Source organism: Rhincodon typus, chromosome 7 (genome assembly GCF_021869965.1).
Source record: "Rhincodon typus isolate 14 chromosome 7, sRhiTyp1.1, whole genome shotgun sequence".
In the NCBI taxonomy this organism is placed as follows: domain Eukaryota; kingdom Metazoa; phylum Chordata; class Chondrichthyes; order Orectolobiformes; family Rhincodontidae; genus Rhincodon; species Rhincodon typus.
Genome location: NC_063338.1, coordinates 40,060,762 through 40,076,692, shown reverse-complemented (window position 1 = coordinate 40,076,692; position 15,931 = coordinate 40,060,762). Strand labels below are relative to the sequence as shown.

The window sequence follows — 15,931 nt, the reverse complement described above, 5'->3', positions numbered from 1 at the left end:
ACAGCACCAGCTCCAGCAGCTCGTTCAACTGCGGTCATTCTAGCAGCTCCAGCAGCACCATCAACTCCACTGATTATCATCTGTCCATGGACTCCATATCGCCTTTCCCATTTTTCTTCTCTATGAACCTGTGCACTACTTGCAATTAATTTGCTTTCTCTCTTTTGTGCTTCAGTTGCTGAAACATAGTCCTGTTGCTTCCAAGGTGGTATAACTTCTGAAGTAACAACTGCAGTTGTTTGAGATTTACGAGTAAGAACTGGAGATTTGACAGATCTGATAGGTGATGTTGACAGTCTTCCAGCTGGAGATACAGATCTGTACATAAACACAAAACAAAGCATTTAAATATAATCATGACTTTGTAGTGTCAGATGCAGATATAGTCAATAGAACAATTCTCATTTTCCAAGTGGAAAACCTGCATTTCATCACAGCATAGCAAATATTTATTTTAACCTTGAAAAGCATGATTTTGTTGTGTATACTGAGGGGGAATAGAACATAAGCTCAATGAGTAATATTGAGCTTTGTACAGAAGTTGGTGCATGCCATCATATGTGCAATACTGTACAAGTGTGATTATCTGTAACACTGTATGACCAGCACACATGTACAGACATAGCCAGTGATGTTACCTGGCGTGACAGAACCGACCGCAGAGACATCATCATGTTCTATGTGTGGTGACATCACATGCTGTTGGCAAGGATTTTGGGCAGTGAGGCCAAGGCTGGGGTCCCAGTGAGAGCAGAACAAAGGTTGGGAGTTGGAGTCGTTGGAGGGTGGGCTGAAGGAAGTGGTAAAGGAAGGGTGTAAATCAGATTTAGTCTCCATGCGAGATAAGTTGTAGAATCCTGCAATGAGTGTGCGTTACTCTGTCTCTGACCCAGAGTGTATCTGAGAACACAGACACAGAACTGTACAGCACAGGAAGGGGCCCTTTGGCCCGTGATGTTGTGATGAACATGATGCCAAATTAAACTAATCCCTTCTGCCTGCCCTTGGTCCATATTCCTCCATTCTTTTCATATTCATGTGCTTATCTCTTTAAATGCCCCTATTGTATCTGCCTTTGGCAGAGTATTCCAGACTCCTACCATTCTGAGTAAAAAACTTGCCCCTCACATCTCCTTTGAATTTTCCCCCCTCTCACCTTAAATGTGAACTCCCTAGTATTAGATATTTCAACTCTGGAAAAAAGATCCCGACCATCAACCTTATCCATGTATCTCATAATTTTCTAGACTTCTGTCAAGACACCCCTCAGCATCAACTGGTCTGGAGAAAACAACTCTAGTTTTTCTAGCCTCTCCTTATAGTTCATACCCTCTAATGCAGGCAACATCCTGGTAAGTGGAGAGTGATGTCTGTGGCAGGGACAAGGAGAGAAGGTGAGGCAATTGATGCTCCATTGCCATAGCGATCTGCCACCATCTCCCACCAAACACTGCATTCCCTTTACCGGAGGTAGGACACCATACTGCTGATGCTGCGTCCCTGGACAAGGAGGTGGGTGCAAAAGTAGATCCGGAAAGGCAGCATGATGCGCAGAGAGGGCCAGGTAATTAGATTTTGATTTTTGAAGGGAAAACTTCAAACTCCATGCACCATTCTGCTCCTCTTTGTCAGTCCCAGCCACCCAAGTCCTTGAGCACTTCCAGCTAGAACTGCCAGCTCTGCCTTCTTCGAGACTACCTCTACCTCATCTGCTGCTCCAAAATTAGGGAGTGAGCCTTCTCAAATGTGTATATGCTTGTGAACACCTACAGGTAGGATTTACAGCCTTCTGTTCATCATGCTACAGCAGCTTTGAAGAGAGCTCTGAAGAAGAATCATGCCAGATTCAAAATGTTTACTCTGTTTCTCTCTCCACAGATATTGCTAGACCTGCTGAGTTTCTCCAACATTCTCTGAGTTTCAGGTTTCCAGCATTTGCAGTATTTTGCCTTCATTTGAAGAGAATGTGGTGGAGAAAAACTACACAGATTGGGGATTACACATTTAAACCAAAGGTAAGTTTAAGGCAGACATTTACACTATTACTATAAAAATAATTAAAGAAAGGAGGCTTTGTGGGGGTGGGGCACTGCTTTGATATGTTCCAAACTTTAAGGAGCGTAATTATTGATTGTATATACTGAAATTGGTTCTTGCTAACATAATTACTCACTACAATCAGGAGTTGAAAACCAAAAGATAAATGGTAAACAGATACTTCATCTTGTTCACTTTATACAGACAACATTATTACCCGAGAATGCAGTATTACTTAAATCCTCAACAAGCAACTGGATAGATTTTTGACAAATGAAGTGAGTGAGAGAAAATAAGCGATTGAAATGTGAGATGGAATGTTATCTCATCGTTTTGAAACTTGGTCCTGGCCAGGAAACCTGCAATGTCCTTTTGTGAACCCAATAACTTCTACATTCATTTACTATTCTCCAAAATAGCTGTCATTTTAATACATTGCAAATTAAAATAAAACTTCTTATAGTCGAATTTGGATTCAAGTGAACTAAGTTTGGGATGTTTGCATCCAAGAAACTATAAGAATTCAATCTAAATGACCTAAGTCGTATTGTAAACATTTAAGTGCTGTCCAGCAACTTTCACTGGAACACAAAGGTCTAATTCATGAATTTTGTCTTTCATTCAGAGAAACTTTGATTTTCACATTATTATAAACATGAATTACCAGTTATTAAGATGCATGAAGAAAAATGTTTTGAATTTCAGATATTAGCATTTAAATTCCCCGTACCTAACAGGCGAAGGTGCTGGGACCCTCACATGACGGACAGGAGATGGGGATTGTTGGCGAGTCACTTTGACACCAGAAGGTGGCGGAGTCGGGGACCTGCTCATTGGTTTTGGCGGGATGCGTGGCGGTGTCTTATGATGCAAATGCTGCACTACTGTCCTGCCATCAACAATCATTTCAGTTGCTGAAGCGCTGGCCTCATAGTGAGCTTCCATTTTCTAGAATATAAAAAAGAAAGTTCTCAGTCATGACAAATAAAGTACAATAAAAATTATCTCAAAGTGAGAATTAAGACCAAGATACCTTTTCAACTTGGATTTGTCTCGCCTGGGAAATGTCAGTGGAAGTAATAATTGTCTTTGTCTTTTTAGCAGGTACCACTTCATCAGCTGTGAAAAAGATACACCATAGTGAAAATGTGGCAATTAATTTTGGAATTGTACAAGGTAATGTTTAAATCTGTGCAAAAACATCAACAAAGAGATACCTTGGATGCGGAGTTCGGCTGTGGAGGTGGCACGTCCGACACTGTTAGTGGCGGTAACTGAGAAGGTTCCAGAATCCTCCACATAAACTTCAGCAATTATTAAACTGTATAAATCACCATCTTGTACAATCTGGAAGTCGGGAGAACTCTGGATTTCTGCTCCTTCCCTGTAGAACTTCACCACAGGTGTAGGGATTCCAGTCACACGAACGTCCAGTCTAACTTTGGATCCTTGTTTCGCAGTCATACTTTGTAGTCTCTGTATAAAGTTGGGAGGCGCTGTCTCTGCTGCAATAGGTAAAAAAAAAATCTAAAGTTAAATTCATTGCTGTGTGAATGGTCTATACAATTAAAAATCTTTCATATACGACACTTTAAATGTATCACTACAATAACAACTTTTATGATTAGGCTCGCTTTGCCTTCTGCTCCTCAATAATGTTTTCACTATTTTTCCATCTTTCCAATCTGTCCCTTATTTGCTTCACAGGACTCCTATTCATGCAGTCTACACTGTTGCTGATCCATGCTCAAAGTGTCAAGGAATTACTATAAGGGATAAATATCCCTTGCACATATGGGCAGTAATGTGGAACTGCATAGTTTCTGTTTGTTACAGGACCTATAAATTTCTGTATAGAAATTAAATCAAGCAACTTCTAGTTCAGGCCAATTATCTTTATTGCCTGTATATCACACAAACAATGAAGGTAAAAATTATTTCCAAAACTCCACTTTTAGAATAGCATAACAGAAGAGTAACTTAGAAGCAAAGATAGAAATTGCTGAAAAAGTTCAGCAGGTTTGGCAGCATCTGTGGAGAGAAATCAGAGTTAACATTTTGGGTCCAGTAACGAAGGGTCACCAGATCTGAAACAATAGCTCTGACTTCTCTCCACAGATGCTGCCAAACCTGCTGAGCTTTTTCAGCAATTTTTGTTTTTGATTTCTAGCACCCGCAGTTTTTTTTTGGTTTTTACTCAGGAGAGGAACCTGTTCAGTTTTATTTTTAAATTTTATTGAACATAAGTTGAATGATGTTTGAGCCAACACATGAAGAACTTCATTTCACAAATATTCTAAGCAGAGAATGTCATATAATGACAGCACATAATATGTTGGTTATGATTTTCCAAAATGCACAGATTCTGGAAATATTCTCAACCGATTAAAACTTAGAAAAAGTAACATTACATTTCAAGAAAGGAGGGAAAGAGAAAACAGGAACTATGAGTGGACAGCTGTCCTGACATCAGTCATCATGAACTAAGGAGTGGCTTTAGGATCAGCATTCAATCTCAACTATTTACAATTAACATTATTGATTCAGGGAAAGGGGGGAATGATGTATCCAATTGAATTCTATATTGAATATTAGTCATGAATTAAAGTTCTATTTCCCACTCTGAAAATTGCTGATAATAAAAAGCATGGTAAAAATGTAACCAATGAAGAGGACTCAAAAGCTGCACAGATATATACAGGTGAAATGAATAGGCATCAAGTTGGAGGATAAAGTACAATATGGAGAACTGTGAAGCTATTCACTTTGCTATTAAGAATAGAAAAAACAAAATATTTTAAAGGGTTTGGAACACAGAATTAGTTTGAAGGGAAGTAATGAAGTGAGGCAGTTACACCAGTGGAAATGTACCCCATTAAAATTTAGAAGGGAGACCACGGTATTTACCCTGCTAGTTCCTTGATAATATTGAAACTTATAACATGAAGGTGGCACATCTGGAGAAACTGGAAGTTGCAATTTTGTGTACTGGACTCACTTAATAATTACATTTATATTCTGCCTTATTAAAACATACCAAAAATGTTCAGATGGAATGCAATACAGTTGTTATTTTTATTCAGATGAATGAAACAGTAATTTTGGATACAGCAATAAAATGCATAACAATTTAATTTTTGTTTGCTGACAAAGAAAGGAATGTTCTATTGACCTTCAGCATTTTTGTGACCATCTGGAGCGGGTCTCATTTCACTGTCTTGTCTAAAGATGGGTATTTCTAACAATTCCATGCTCCACACAGAAATGTGCTGAATATCAGTTAAGGTGTTTTTCAAATCAGTCTATGTTAATTTTGAATCAGTTATTGTATCTGTTTTTATTCATAATCAATTACTATTTGCTCTCTAATATATTTGGAAATATAAAAAGGAATCTAGTACATAATTTGAAGTATCTAATGTGAAAGAAAGCATTACGCTACTGAATGGTATACTGGCTTTGTGAATTAAGATGCTAGTTCCCATTTAGTCAACTCACTCATGATCCCATGATCTCTCAAAGTCTGTTTCTTTTTATTATCCTCTTAAGTGTGTGCATCCAAAGGGAGACTCACTTTGATGAGTTTGCAGCGTGAATTGACATGTTCTGGGATGACATAAACGTGGGAGTTATGGTGTAAGATATCATGGTGTCAAAATTTGAGGCTGAGTTAGTGACAAAGGATCTGTCAATGGATTTAGACGATCAGCTGCGGTGATCTGAGCAAATATAAGCACCCGAGAAGGAGAAGGGGCTACAGTCCGAGGATCGTTCACACAAAGAGCCAGTGAAAGCCCCAGGCCAAGCAGTCAGATGTCACTCCATGATGCTCAAGGGAATAAGGATAAGAGACCAAAGGTAACAAAGAGATATTCCTGCACACAGAACACATCCACTGCCCCTACTCCTACGTTCCCACTGGCGGAGGGATTGAGCAAAGGGAATTACTGAGCTTTTCAAGATGGACACCCCTCCTTGTCATTGGTGACAGCAGGTCTGATGGCTGGGTCCAGAAGGGTTCTAAATCAAAGCTTTGATATGTACATCCAAGTTGCCAAATGCCCATCTGAGGCTGTTTCCTCCACCAACTAACCTTATGTACGTCTGTGTCCTTGGCATGCAGGATGTTGGATTTGAAATTATGCCACTCTATATCCAAGTGGGACTGTAATATAGCATTTGTGACATGTCCTTTCCAGTTTAAGATTAAATGAGCCAGTAATGAAATGTATAAACCAACCATGAACGTGTATTGGTTTATGTTTCTTTAAAAAAGCAATTTGTGATATATGTACTAAACCTCTTGTATTTTGTAGAGTTCCTGTTATGGGTCAATGAGACTGGCATTATTGAATGCACATGGGGCTGTATTTTTTGGGTCCACCAAGCTCAGGAATAGAGGAGGCCTAGGTCCTTAAATACTGGCATTGGCCTGTATGCCAATTTCCCAACTCCAATCCTGGCATGAGGCATTTTGAAGGAGGTGGGTTCAGGGGTTGGCAGGATTACTTGCCCCCATGAAGTGGTGGTAAATTTGAAGTAGTAAAAGTCTTTTTAAGGGCCCTGCAAGGTGGCCAACTGAGATTTTGCCGTCAACTCCCAGTTTCCCCAACATTGTGAGGGTCAGCCGCTGAGGTAGGCACCCTGGTAGGAGGTCAGGTGACAACGCTCCAGGTAGGACTATGGGCCCTGCCATGGCTGCCTACACCCAGGTGTAGCCAAAGGCTGCCCTGTAAAGAGGTTTCCCACAGGTTTTCCCTGTTTCCCTGCCCACAATTGGGGATGAACCTCGTCAGAAAAGTAACATTTGGAAATGAATGCATTGGTGGTTCTGGAGCTCCATTTTGAGCAAGACAAGAGAAGTTGGATCCGTGTGTGTCATTTGTAAGTTTTAATGCATTTTTTTTTCTCTGGCCCACCCCACAATGGTGGTCTAGCTGCTTTATTTGTTTTTTTACCTTAATTTTTCGGAGGTGTGTGAGACTGACCTCGATGATAAAGCACCCTCCCAGTAACAGTTAGTTTTTATTATTCTGTAGCTGTCGTCTGTGACCTTATCATACCTCCTACAGTCACATCTACATTTACTTTTCATTTAGTTTATTGAATGGGGAGTGAGCAGGATATTTAGATCGGGGCCTCCCGTCCGCTCTCCAAGTGCCATTGACTCTACATGGTGGCTGTGGGCAGTTACCTGTCACCAGCAGTTCGGCGGTACTAGTCGCTTGTCCTGATCCATTGGTGGCTCGCACAGAGTATCTGCCACTGTGTGAGGGCGTCACACGAGAAATGATCAGTTTAGCGCGGCCGTCGCTAAAGGAAATCTCGGCGCCCGGGAGAGCAGCAGCGGAAAGAACCTGGCCATCTCTGAACCAGCTCACCTCAGGAACTGGCAAACCTGCCAAACACACACACAAAAAAAGCACAGCTCCAGAAACCACCCAGAGAGAATGCAAATCAATGCAACACAGAGAGAACAAGAAAGCTATTTCAAAAGCAGGAAATCAAACACGTGCAAACATCATTTTGGAATAAAAATAGAGATAGAATTCAGTTTAGGATTCGATTAGTTAGTGGTCGATTGGCCGTTTGCTGGGGAAGGTCTTTATTAACAGTAGCAATACATTTTTCCAGCATTCAATACATGCCTTCATAGATACAGAATAATTTTCATTTGTTTGTGAAATGTACAATATGAAAACAAACACGTGCAGTTAGCTATACTGAACCCAAAAGGGGAGTCCCCCGAATGATTAACCCATTTCATTCCTCCCCGTGTTGAACAGCTTCTGACAGCCGTGATTTTAATCTCCACCGTTCTGTGTGGTCTCGCATCGAGCGGTTTGAGTTGACCTGACGCCTGGAAACAAAACACTTACCACTAATGTGCGCTTCAAAGGTTGCGGCACTACCCTCCAGTGCCACAACGCTCTGAAGCGGATGTAAAAATGTCGGAGCTTGTGTTGCCATTTTTATAGGCACCCTAAAATAGAGAAAGATGGATAATTAATAACGATTCCTCGTCCATTGTGAAATAACTTTTAAAAGTCCGTTGCCATATTCACAGTCTCGATTGAGTGGTGAGAAACAATCTGGTTTTAATCACTCTCGCTACTGTACGGGAGGTATTCCTTTGAAAACAAATCAATTATGAATTTATTTTGTACATGCAAATCATTTTGCTGTTGTTCTTAGTCCGCCTTTGCAGAACTTTAACATAATTGTCTGTACTGTGTTATGCCGATTCAGTGACTTTCGCAATATCCATTTGAAATATGTTTGGACAAACAGGATGATTCTGGGGATCTGAAATACAAACAGACAGTGCCTCCAAACAGTCATAATGGGCCCGAAACGTTAACTCTGTTTCTGTCCACAGATGGTACCAGACCTGCTTTGGTTTTTCCAGCACTTTCTGTTTGTCTTAAATATATTTAGACTATGAGTCAAACTACCGTTTGAACTAACACTACTCATAATCCTCACGATGCAGCCGTAACTACTCATGGCACTTCTAGTAACGAGTATGGGGTGCCTTAGTAGATGGTTGACAGTAAAGAGTTGAGTACCATTTCTGTATTAAAACCCAGTGTTAACGTGTAAAATAATTATTTCCCATCTGCTGTCAATTAATAAATGAAATTATCCTTGGATTAAAATGGACAGATTAATACTTTGTGTGAATTATGTTTCAATTACTGAAAATATTTTATTGTTGTACTTTAACTACATTTTATTTAGAATATTTAGAGGAAATAAATTTAATTTTCAACATCTTACAAATATGATCCTTAGATACTTTAAATAAGGGTTGATTAGCTGGTGACAGAAAAGCTTGTTCTAAATTTAGCGAAATGACTGATTGACAGTAGACAAATGTGACAGCTGGTGGGACAACGAAAAGTTCAGCGCCGATTCCCTTAAAAAGACATCGCTGTCTAGCTGATACCGCATACATATAATCAGGTGCTATTCTTAGCAGTTCTTAATTTATCTGTCAATAGCATAACCTTGAAAGCTTTTATGCTGTAGACCAAACATTTTAAATGATCTAAATTAAAACCACTGAATTCAATTTGTCTTTATATATTAGGTACTGTTCAACAAATCCATTTCACACTTAGAAAATTCAATATCATTGACTAGTCTTACAATGATTTAATAAAGTGCTCACAAAAATCTCAAGTTGATCTTCTCAGACTTTTACCAGAAAAATAAATACATTTATTGCTCAATATACAAATAAGTTTAGCATCATGAAAACAAAATACTGTTTTATAAGAAATACTGATTTACAAACCTGAATTTTCAAGAGTGCCTACAGCTATAGGGCTAAGCCCAAAGGTTTTAAAGCTTTGGAAACCACCTCCGTATCCAGAATTTTGCCAACTATCCACTGAGGAATGGAAATTTCCTCTTACGAAAAGGAAACAAAACTACCCGGAGGTTCCATGCAATCCCTACACCCGAGGCAAGGCTGGGAATGCCTGAACCGCTCAGAAGTGCTCACATGGTGCTTTTACTTTATATACCCCAACTCTGTTGAAAGTATGCAACATCATTTTTTTGTCACTTCTGATTGGCTAGTAGAGCAGGGAATCATGGGATAATGAACCCATTTTAGGCAACGCAATGGTGTCTGTCACTTTGCTTTTATGCAGACTGTGCTAATTTTGGCACATTAGTTCTGAGTTGTCACTGTTAATCAATGCCCAAGGACACAAAGAGTAGACTCATTTCAAATAACAATCATCACTTTTCTTTCTGTTTTTCTTTAACTCTACCTTTGTATATTCCAGTTACCAGTAAAATGATAAGGAAAGTATCAAACCCTAAGCTACAGTGCAAGGCCGAAAGCACCAGTCATTGACGATACAAACAACTGCTTCTGTCAATCACCTAATCAGATTAACAAACATTTCAAAACAAGTGATCACGAATATTCTATTAAATACCATGTGGATAAATAATGATCCCCCCACATAGAAGTTCCCACTTTATTATAGAATTTCACATTTGTGTCCAGTTGCTGGTAATAATACAACAGTTGAAGTTAAACCTGTTAGGTAGCAATCAGTTCAAAATGCATGAGGATGTGTAATTCAATCTGATCATAAAAGAAGGGCTGAATCTTGCTTGTATTATCTGGTGCAACAGGCTTTAATACAAAGTTTATTGTAGTAATTTCAATGTTATGACATACAAACTCCCTGATCAATGCTTATGTAAACTTCTTTCTTTATAATTTAATAATAAATTGAAAAACTTCTAAAAATTTCATTTAGTAACACAATAAATGTTCAAGTTTTAAGAATATCAAATAGAGAAGTACCGTGGTCTAATTTTATCATCATGTATTGTGTAATGATATAGTTGTATACTACTGCCAAAAGATAAAGGATTTGGATTTTTGAACATTTTGGAGAAGTACTTTTTGACATACACTTACAATGCACATTTTAAATTGGGACATTAAGAAGAAAATGTAGAGCGCTAATAAAACCTTTCAAATTATAAGAGAAGCTAATGTTGGGTTTTAGAATATAAAGCAGTTTGGAATGAGACAATGTTGTTTAGTGCAATGAACCCAGCACTATTTTTTAATCTTTGTTTTTTTAAAATCTTTGTGTTTTGAGAATTCTATATAATAACTTAAAAAACCAGTGGACAAGTTCTAAACAACTTATCCCCAAGCCCCAATAACATATAAAGAAAATGTCAAAATGTTTAACTATTTTATCAGTTCCAAAATTCAAAATTCCCTATGGTCTCGGCAAATTAGAAAACTATAGCTTTTTTGTAGTAACATCAGCGCAATTGCCAACTTTCATTATCATTATGCTTCTGTATCTGACAGCAACTGTTGTATTTTGGCATAGTTTCCAGACCAGATAGGCCTATAACTTTAATACAGTTACATGTGATACACCAGTGTACAGGACTGCCTCACTTTCAGTTTTCAGTGAATTCAGCCAGTCAGTCTTTCTGTTTGTTATCTATGGTATCAACAATGATGTGGAGGTGCCGGTGTTTGGACTGGGGTGGACAACATCAAAAATCACACAACACCAGGTTACAGTCCAACAGGTTTATTTGAAAACACAAGCTTTCAGAGAATCACTAACACCTGAAGAAGAAGCAAGACTCCGAGAGCTTGTGTTTTCAAATAAACATGTTGGACCGTATCAACAAGTGCAGAACCCAGACTACATGTGTGTAAGTTTGTGATATTGTACTCATGTAAATAGTTAATGTTGAAAATAAACTTCAAGACATCATAACATAATAAAAAGTTTGTTTAGGATAAAAAACAAAATTCGAAATTGCTGGAAATTTTATTTTTCTTTATTCATTCACGGGATGAGGGCGTCACTGGCTAAGCAGCATTTATTGCCCATCCCTAATTGCCCAGAGGGCAGTTAAGAGTCAACCACATTGCTGTGGTTCTGGAGTCACATGTAGGCCAGACCAGGTAAGGATGGCAGATTTCCTTCCCTAAAGGACATTAGTGAACCAGATGGGTTTTTCCTAACAATTAACAATGGATTCATGGTCATCATTAGATTCTTAATTCCAGATATTTTATTGAATTCAAATTCCACCACCTGCCATGGTGCGATTCGAACCCGGGTTCGCAGAACAACATCTGGGTCTCTGGATTAACAGTCCAGCGATAATACCGCGAGGCCATCACCTCCCCATCATCTGATTTTTTTTTCTGATTTCCAGCATCTGGAGTTTTTTGTTGTTTAGGATACTTCAATAATGGCCAAACATACGAACAGATCAACAGGGCACCCATGGGATCACATATCTCCGGACTAATAGCCGAAGTGGTGATACAGAGACTTGAAAGTACGGCCCTTCCATTAATCCAAACAAAACTATGGATACGCTACGTGGACAACACCTTTGTCATCATTAAATGGACTAAACTGGAGGAGACACACGAACTAATAAACAACACCCTCACTGGAATCAGATTCACCAGAGAAGAGGAGAAGAACAAACAGCTCCCATTCCTGGACGTCATGGAGAGCGCAGGACAAATGGGCAATTCCTAACAAAGGTACACAGGAGAGCCACACACACTGACCAAGTACTGAATTTCAACAGCAACCACCCTAACACACACAAATGAAGCTGCATGAGAACATTATTTAAATGTGCAACAACACACTGCAGCAGCACAGAGCTGCGCTGAGAAGAAGCATACCACTTTCAGGTGTTCAAAGACAATGGATACCCGAAAAACTGGATCAGAAGATGTTTATTACATGAACTACACCAGGAAGATACTATATGCCCCAACACACTCATCACGCTACATTACATCAGGAACACATCAGAACTGACCACTGGGCATCAGAGTGGCACACAAACCCACATCAACCCTACGACAACTGCTCACCCGAACCAAAGACCCACTACCCACTATGGACAGGACCAATGCCATATACAAGATTCCCTGCAGAGACTTTGACAAACACTACATCGGACAAACAGGAAGGAAATTAACAACAAGGATACTAGAACATCAACTGGCTGCAAAAAGACATGACCAATACTCATTCAACTCTATCCACATGGATAAGGAGAACTACCAATTCGACTGGGACAACACCACGATCCTGGGACAAGCAAAGCAGAGACAAGCACGGAAATTCCTAGAAGCCTGGTACTCCACGAAGAAAGCCATCAACAAACACATAGAGCTCGACCCTATATACGCTTCACTGCGAAGGAAAACCGGAAGTAGGTAATCAACTCAACGGGCTCCAGAGTTCAAATAACAGGTGGGAAAACACAACAGCGCTTCATCGGAGGCTGCACTGATGATGTTACCCAGCAGGGTAATAAAACGTCTTGGAAAAACAATGAACCAGCTCGGCAAGCCAACCAACCACAACTATCTGTTCCCTATCTTTATTTCAATCTTATAAATACATACAAAAAGTGAAGGGTAATAAATTCATTTTACATTCTGCCTCAGTGACTGTGAGAATTCTTCAAAGCGTTTGGCTATTTATTTGCGTATTGACATCACAATTGCTAGATACCTACAGGACCCCTTCATTTAGTATCAGATTCAAATACATATCAAGAAAGTTAACCTGGACCATCTCCAGTACTTCTCTCTCCTTCCTGGACCTCCCTGTTTCCATCTCTGGCAACCACCTGGAAACTGATATCCATTTCAAGCCTACCAACTCCCACAGCTACCTAGAATACACCTCTTCTCACCCATCTTCCTGCAAAAAGGCCATCCCCTATTCCCAATTCCTTCGCTTCCGCCGCATCTGCTCCTGAGATGAGGCATTCCACTCCCGGACATCCCAGATGTCCTCGTTTTTCAAAGACCACAACTTCCCCTCCACAGTGGTCAAAAACGCCCTCGACTGTGTCTCTCGCATTTCCTGCAACTCATCCATCACACCCCCTCCCTGCAATAACAACCAAAACAGAATCCCCTTCGTCCTCACGTACCACCCCACCAACCTCCAGATCCAACGCATCATCCTCCGACACTTCCGCCATCAGCAATCTGACCCCACTACCAAAGACATTTTCCCCCACCACCTTTATCTGCTTTTGGAGGGACCACTCTCTCCATGACTCCCTTGTCCGCTCCACACTCCCCATCAGTCCCACCACTCCTTGGACGACATGTCCTTTCTGGGCCTCCTGCAGTGCCACAACGATGCCACCCGAAGGTTGCAGGAACAGCATCTCATATGTCGCTTGAGAACCCTGCAGCCCAATGGTATCAATGTGGACTTCACAAGCTTCAAATTCTCCCCTCCCCCAACCGCATCCGAAAACCAGCCCAGCTTGGCCCCGCCTCCCTAACCTGTTCTTCCTCCCACCTGTCCCCTCCTCCCACCTCAGCCCCACCCCCATCTCCTACCTACTAGCCTCATCCCACCTCCTTGACCTGTCCATCCTCCCTGGACCGACCTATCCCCTCCCTAACTCCCCACCTACGGCTCACCTTTACTGGCTTCATCTCCGCCTCTTTGACCTGTCTGTCTCCTCTCCACCTATCTGCTCCTTAATCCATCTTCCATCCGCCTCCCCCTCTCTCCCAATTTATTTCAGAACCCCCTTCCCCTCCCCCATTTCTGAAGAAGGGTCCAGACCCAAAACGTCAGCTTTCCTGCTCCTCTGATGCTACTTGGCCTGCTGTGTTCATCCAGCTCTACACCTTGTTATCTCAGATTCTCCAGCATTGGCGGTTCCTACTATCTCTCTCAAGAAAATTAACCAGTGTTTTAAAAAGGTTCCGCATATTTTCCTTGCTTTTATACTCCATGGATCTATTTATAAAACTAAGAATCCTGGATTCCCTCTTAACTATGTTTTTAACATGCTGTGTTAACTTCAGTGGTTTGTGCACATGCACAAGCAAGCCCTTATGCTCCTGCACGCCCCTAACAATTATTGCACTGTCTTTGGATTTCCTGAAGGCATTCACAAGGCTCTACATAAAAGAAGTGCACAAAGTAGGAACTGATGGTGTAGGTGATTACATGCTAGTATAGATAGAGGATATGTTGGCTGGCAGAACAGAGAGAATATGTTTAAATGAGTCTTTTTTTTAATCATTTTGACAGTTTGTGACAAGTGGGGTCCCTCAGTAGTCTGTGCTGGATTGACTTTTCACAATTTATATCAATAGCTTAAATGAGGGGATCAAAAGGATGTGGCTACATTTGTAAATGACACATAGATAGGTAGGCAAATATGTTTTGAAGAGCACATAACAAGAATGCAGACTAATATTGATATGTCAAATGAATGGGAAAACATCTGGCCCATAATATACAATATGGGAAAGTGTGAAGTTCTTCACTTTGGCAAGGAACTAAAAAAGCAGAGTATTACTTAAAAGGAGAATGACTGTGGAATTCTGAGATGCAGAGAGGTCTAGGCGGTCTCTTGCAAAAGTCACTGCAGGTCAGTTTGCAGATACAGCACATGATCAAGAAGGCTAATGGGATGCTTTCCTTATATATGAGAGGAATTGCCCATAAAATTAAGGATGTTATGCTTCAGTTTTACAGGTGAGACCACATCTCAAATGCTGTGTCCAGCTCTGGTTTCCTTATTTAAGGAAGAAGGAAACACATTGGAGATGGTTCAGAGGAGATTTACTGAACTGATACCTGGAATGAACAGGTTACTTTTGACAAAAGATTGGACAGACTGGGCTTATTTCCACCAGAATTCAGAACAGCAAAAGATAATCAAATTGAAGTGCATGGAGATTGGTTCGCTTGGTTGGCTGGATGGCTGATCTGTGATACATAATGATGCCAACAGCATGGGTTTAATTCCTGCACGAGCTGAGGTCATTATGAAGGACTCTCCTTCTCAACTTCTCCCCTCGCCTGAGGTGTGGCGACCCTCAGCTTAAACCATCACCAGTCATCTCTCTCATGAGAGTGCAGCCTCATGGTCTGGTAGGATTATGGCAACTTTACCTTTATAAGATCCTGAATGATCTTGACAAGGTGGATGTCAAAAGAATGTTTACTTTTGTGGATGAGCCAAGAACTAAGGTCACTGTTTTAAAATTAAAAGTTGCCCTTTTATTACAGAGAGGTAATGAATACTTTTTTCGCAGAGGATTATGTGGCTTTGGAGCTCTCTGCTGCAGATAAGGTCACTGAATCTGTTTAAGGAAAAGTAGAGATGGATAGATTTTTGTTAGGCAGTGGAATCGAAGGTTATTGAGGATAGATGGGATTGTGGAATTTGGAACACAAACAAATCAGCCACCATCCTGTGCAGGCTTGAAGGGCTGAATGGCCTTTGTCTCCTCTTAATTAATTTCATCAAATGCACCTTAGTAGTCTTTACTTTTTGTGCTTCATCTTATTTGCCTGACCAA

General features: G+C 40.4%; 1 protein-coding gene across 1 annotated transcript in view; it reads right to left on the bottom strand.

Annotated features, from left to right (window-relative positions):
- ttn.2 (titin, tandem duplicate 2) overlaps positions 1-8,007 on the bottom strand; it is a 308,270-nt gene extending 300,263 nt beyond the window's left edge. The window contains exons 1-6 of the mRNA XM_048599205.1: positions 7,917-8,007; positions 7,232-7,435; positions 3,255-3,542; positions 3,071-3,156; positions 2,768-2,985; positions 3-318 (exon numbers count right to left, since the gene is read on the bottom strand). Of these exons, the coding sequence (XP_048455162.1) occupies positions 3-318; positions 2,768-2,985; positions 3,071-3,156; positions 3,255-3,542; positions 7,232-7,435; positions 7,917-8,007 (1,203 nt within the window). The remainder of the gene's footprint in view (positions 1-2; positions 319-2,767; positions 2,986-3,070; positions 3,157-3,254; positions 3,543-7,231; positions 7,436-7,916) is intronic.
- Positions 8,008-15,931: the final 7,924 nt, after the last annotated feature.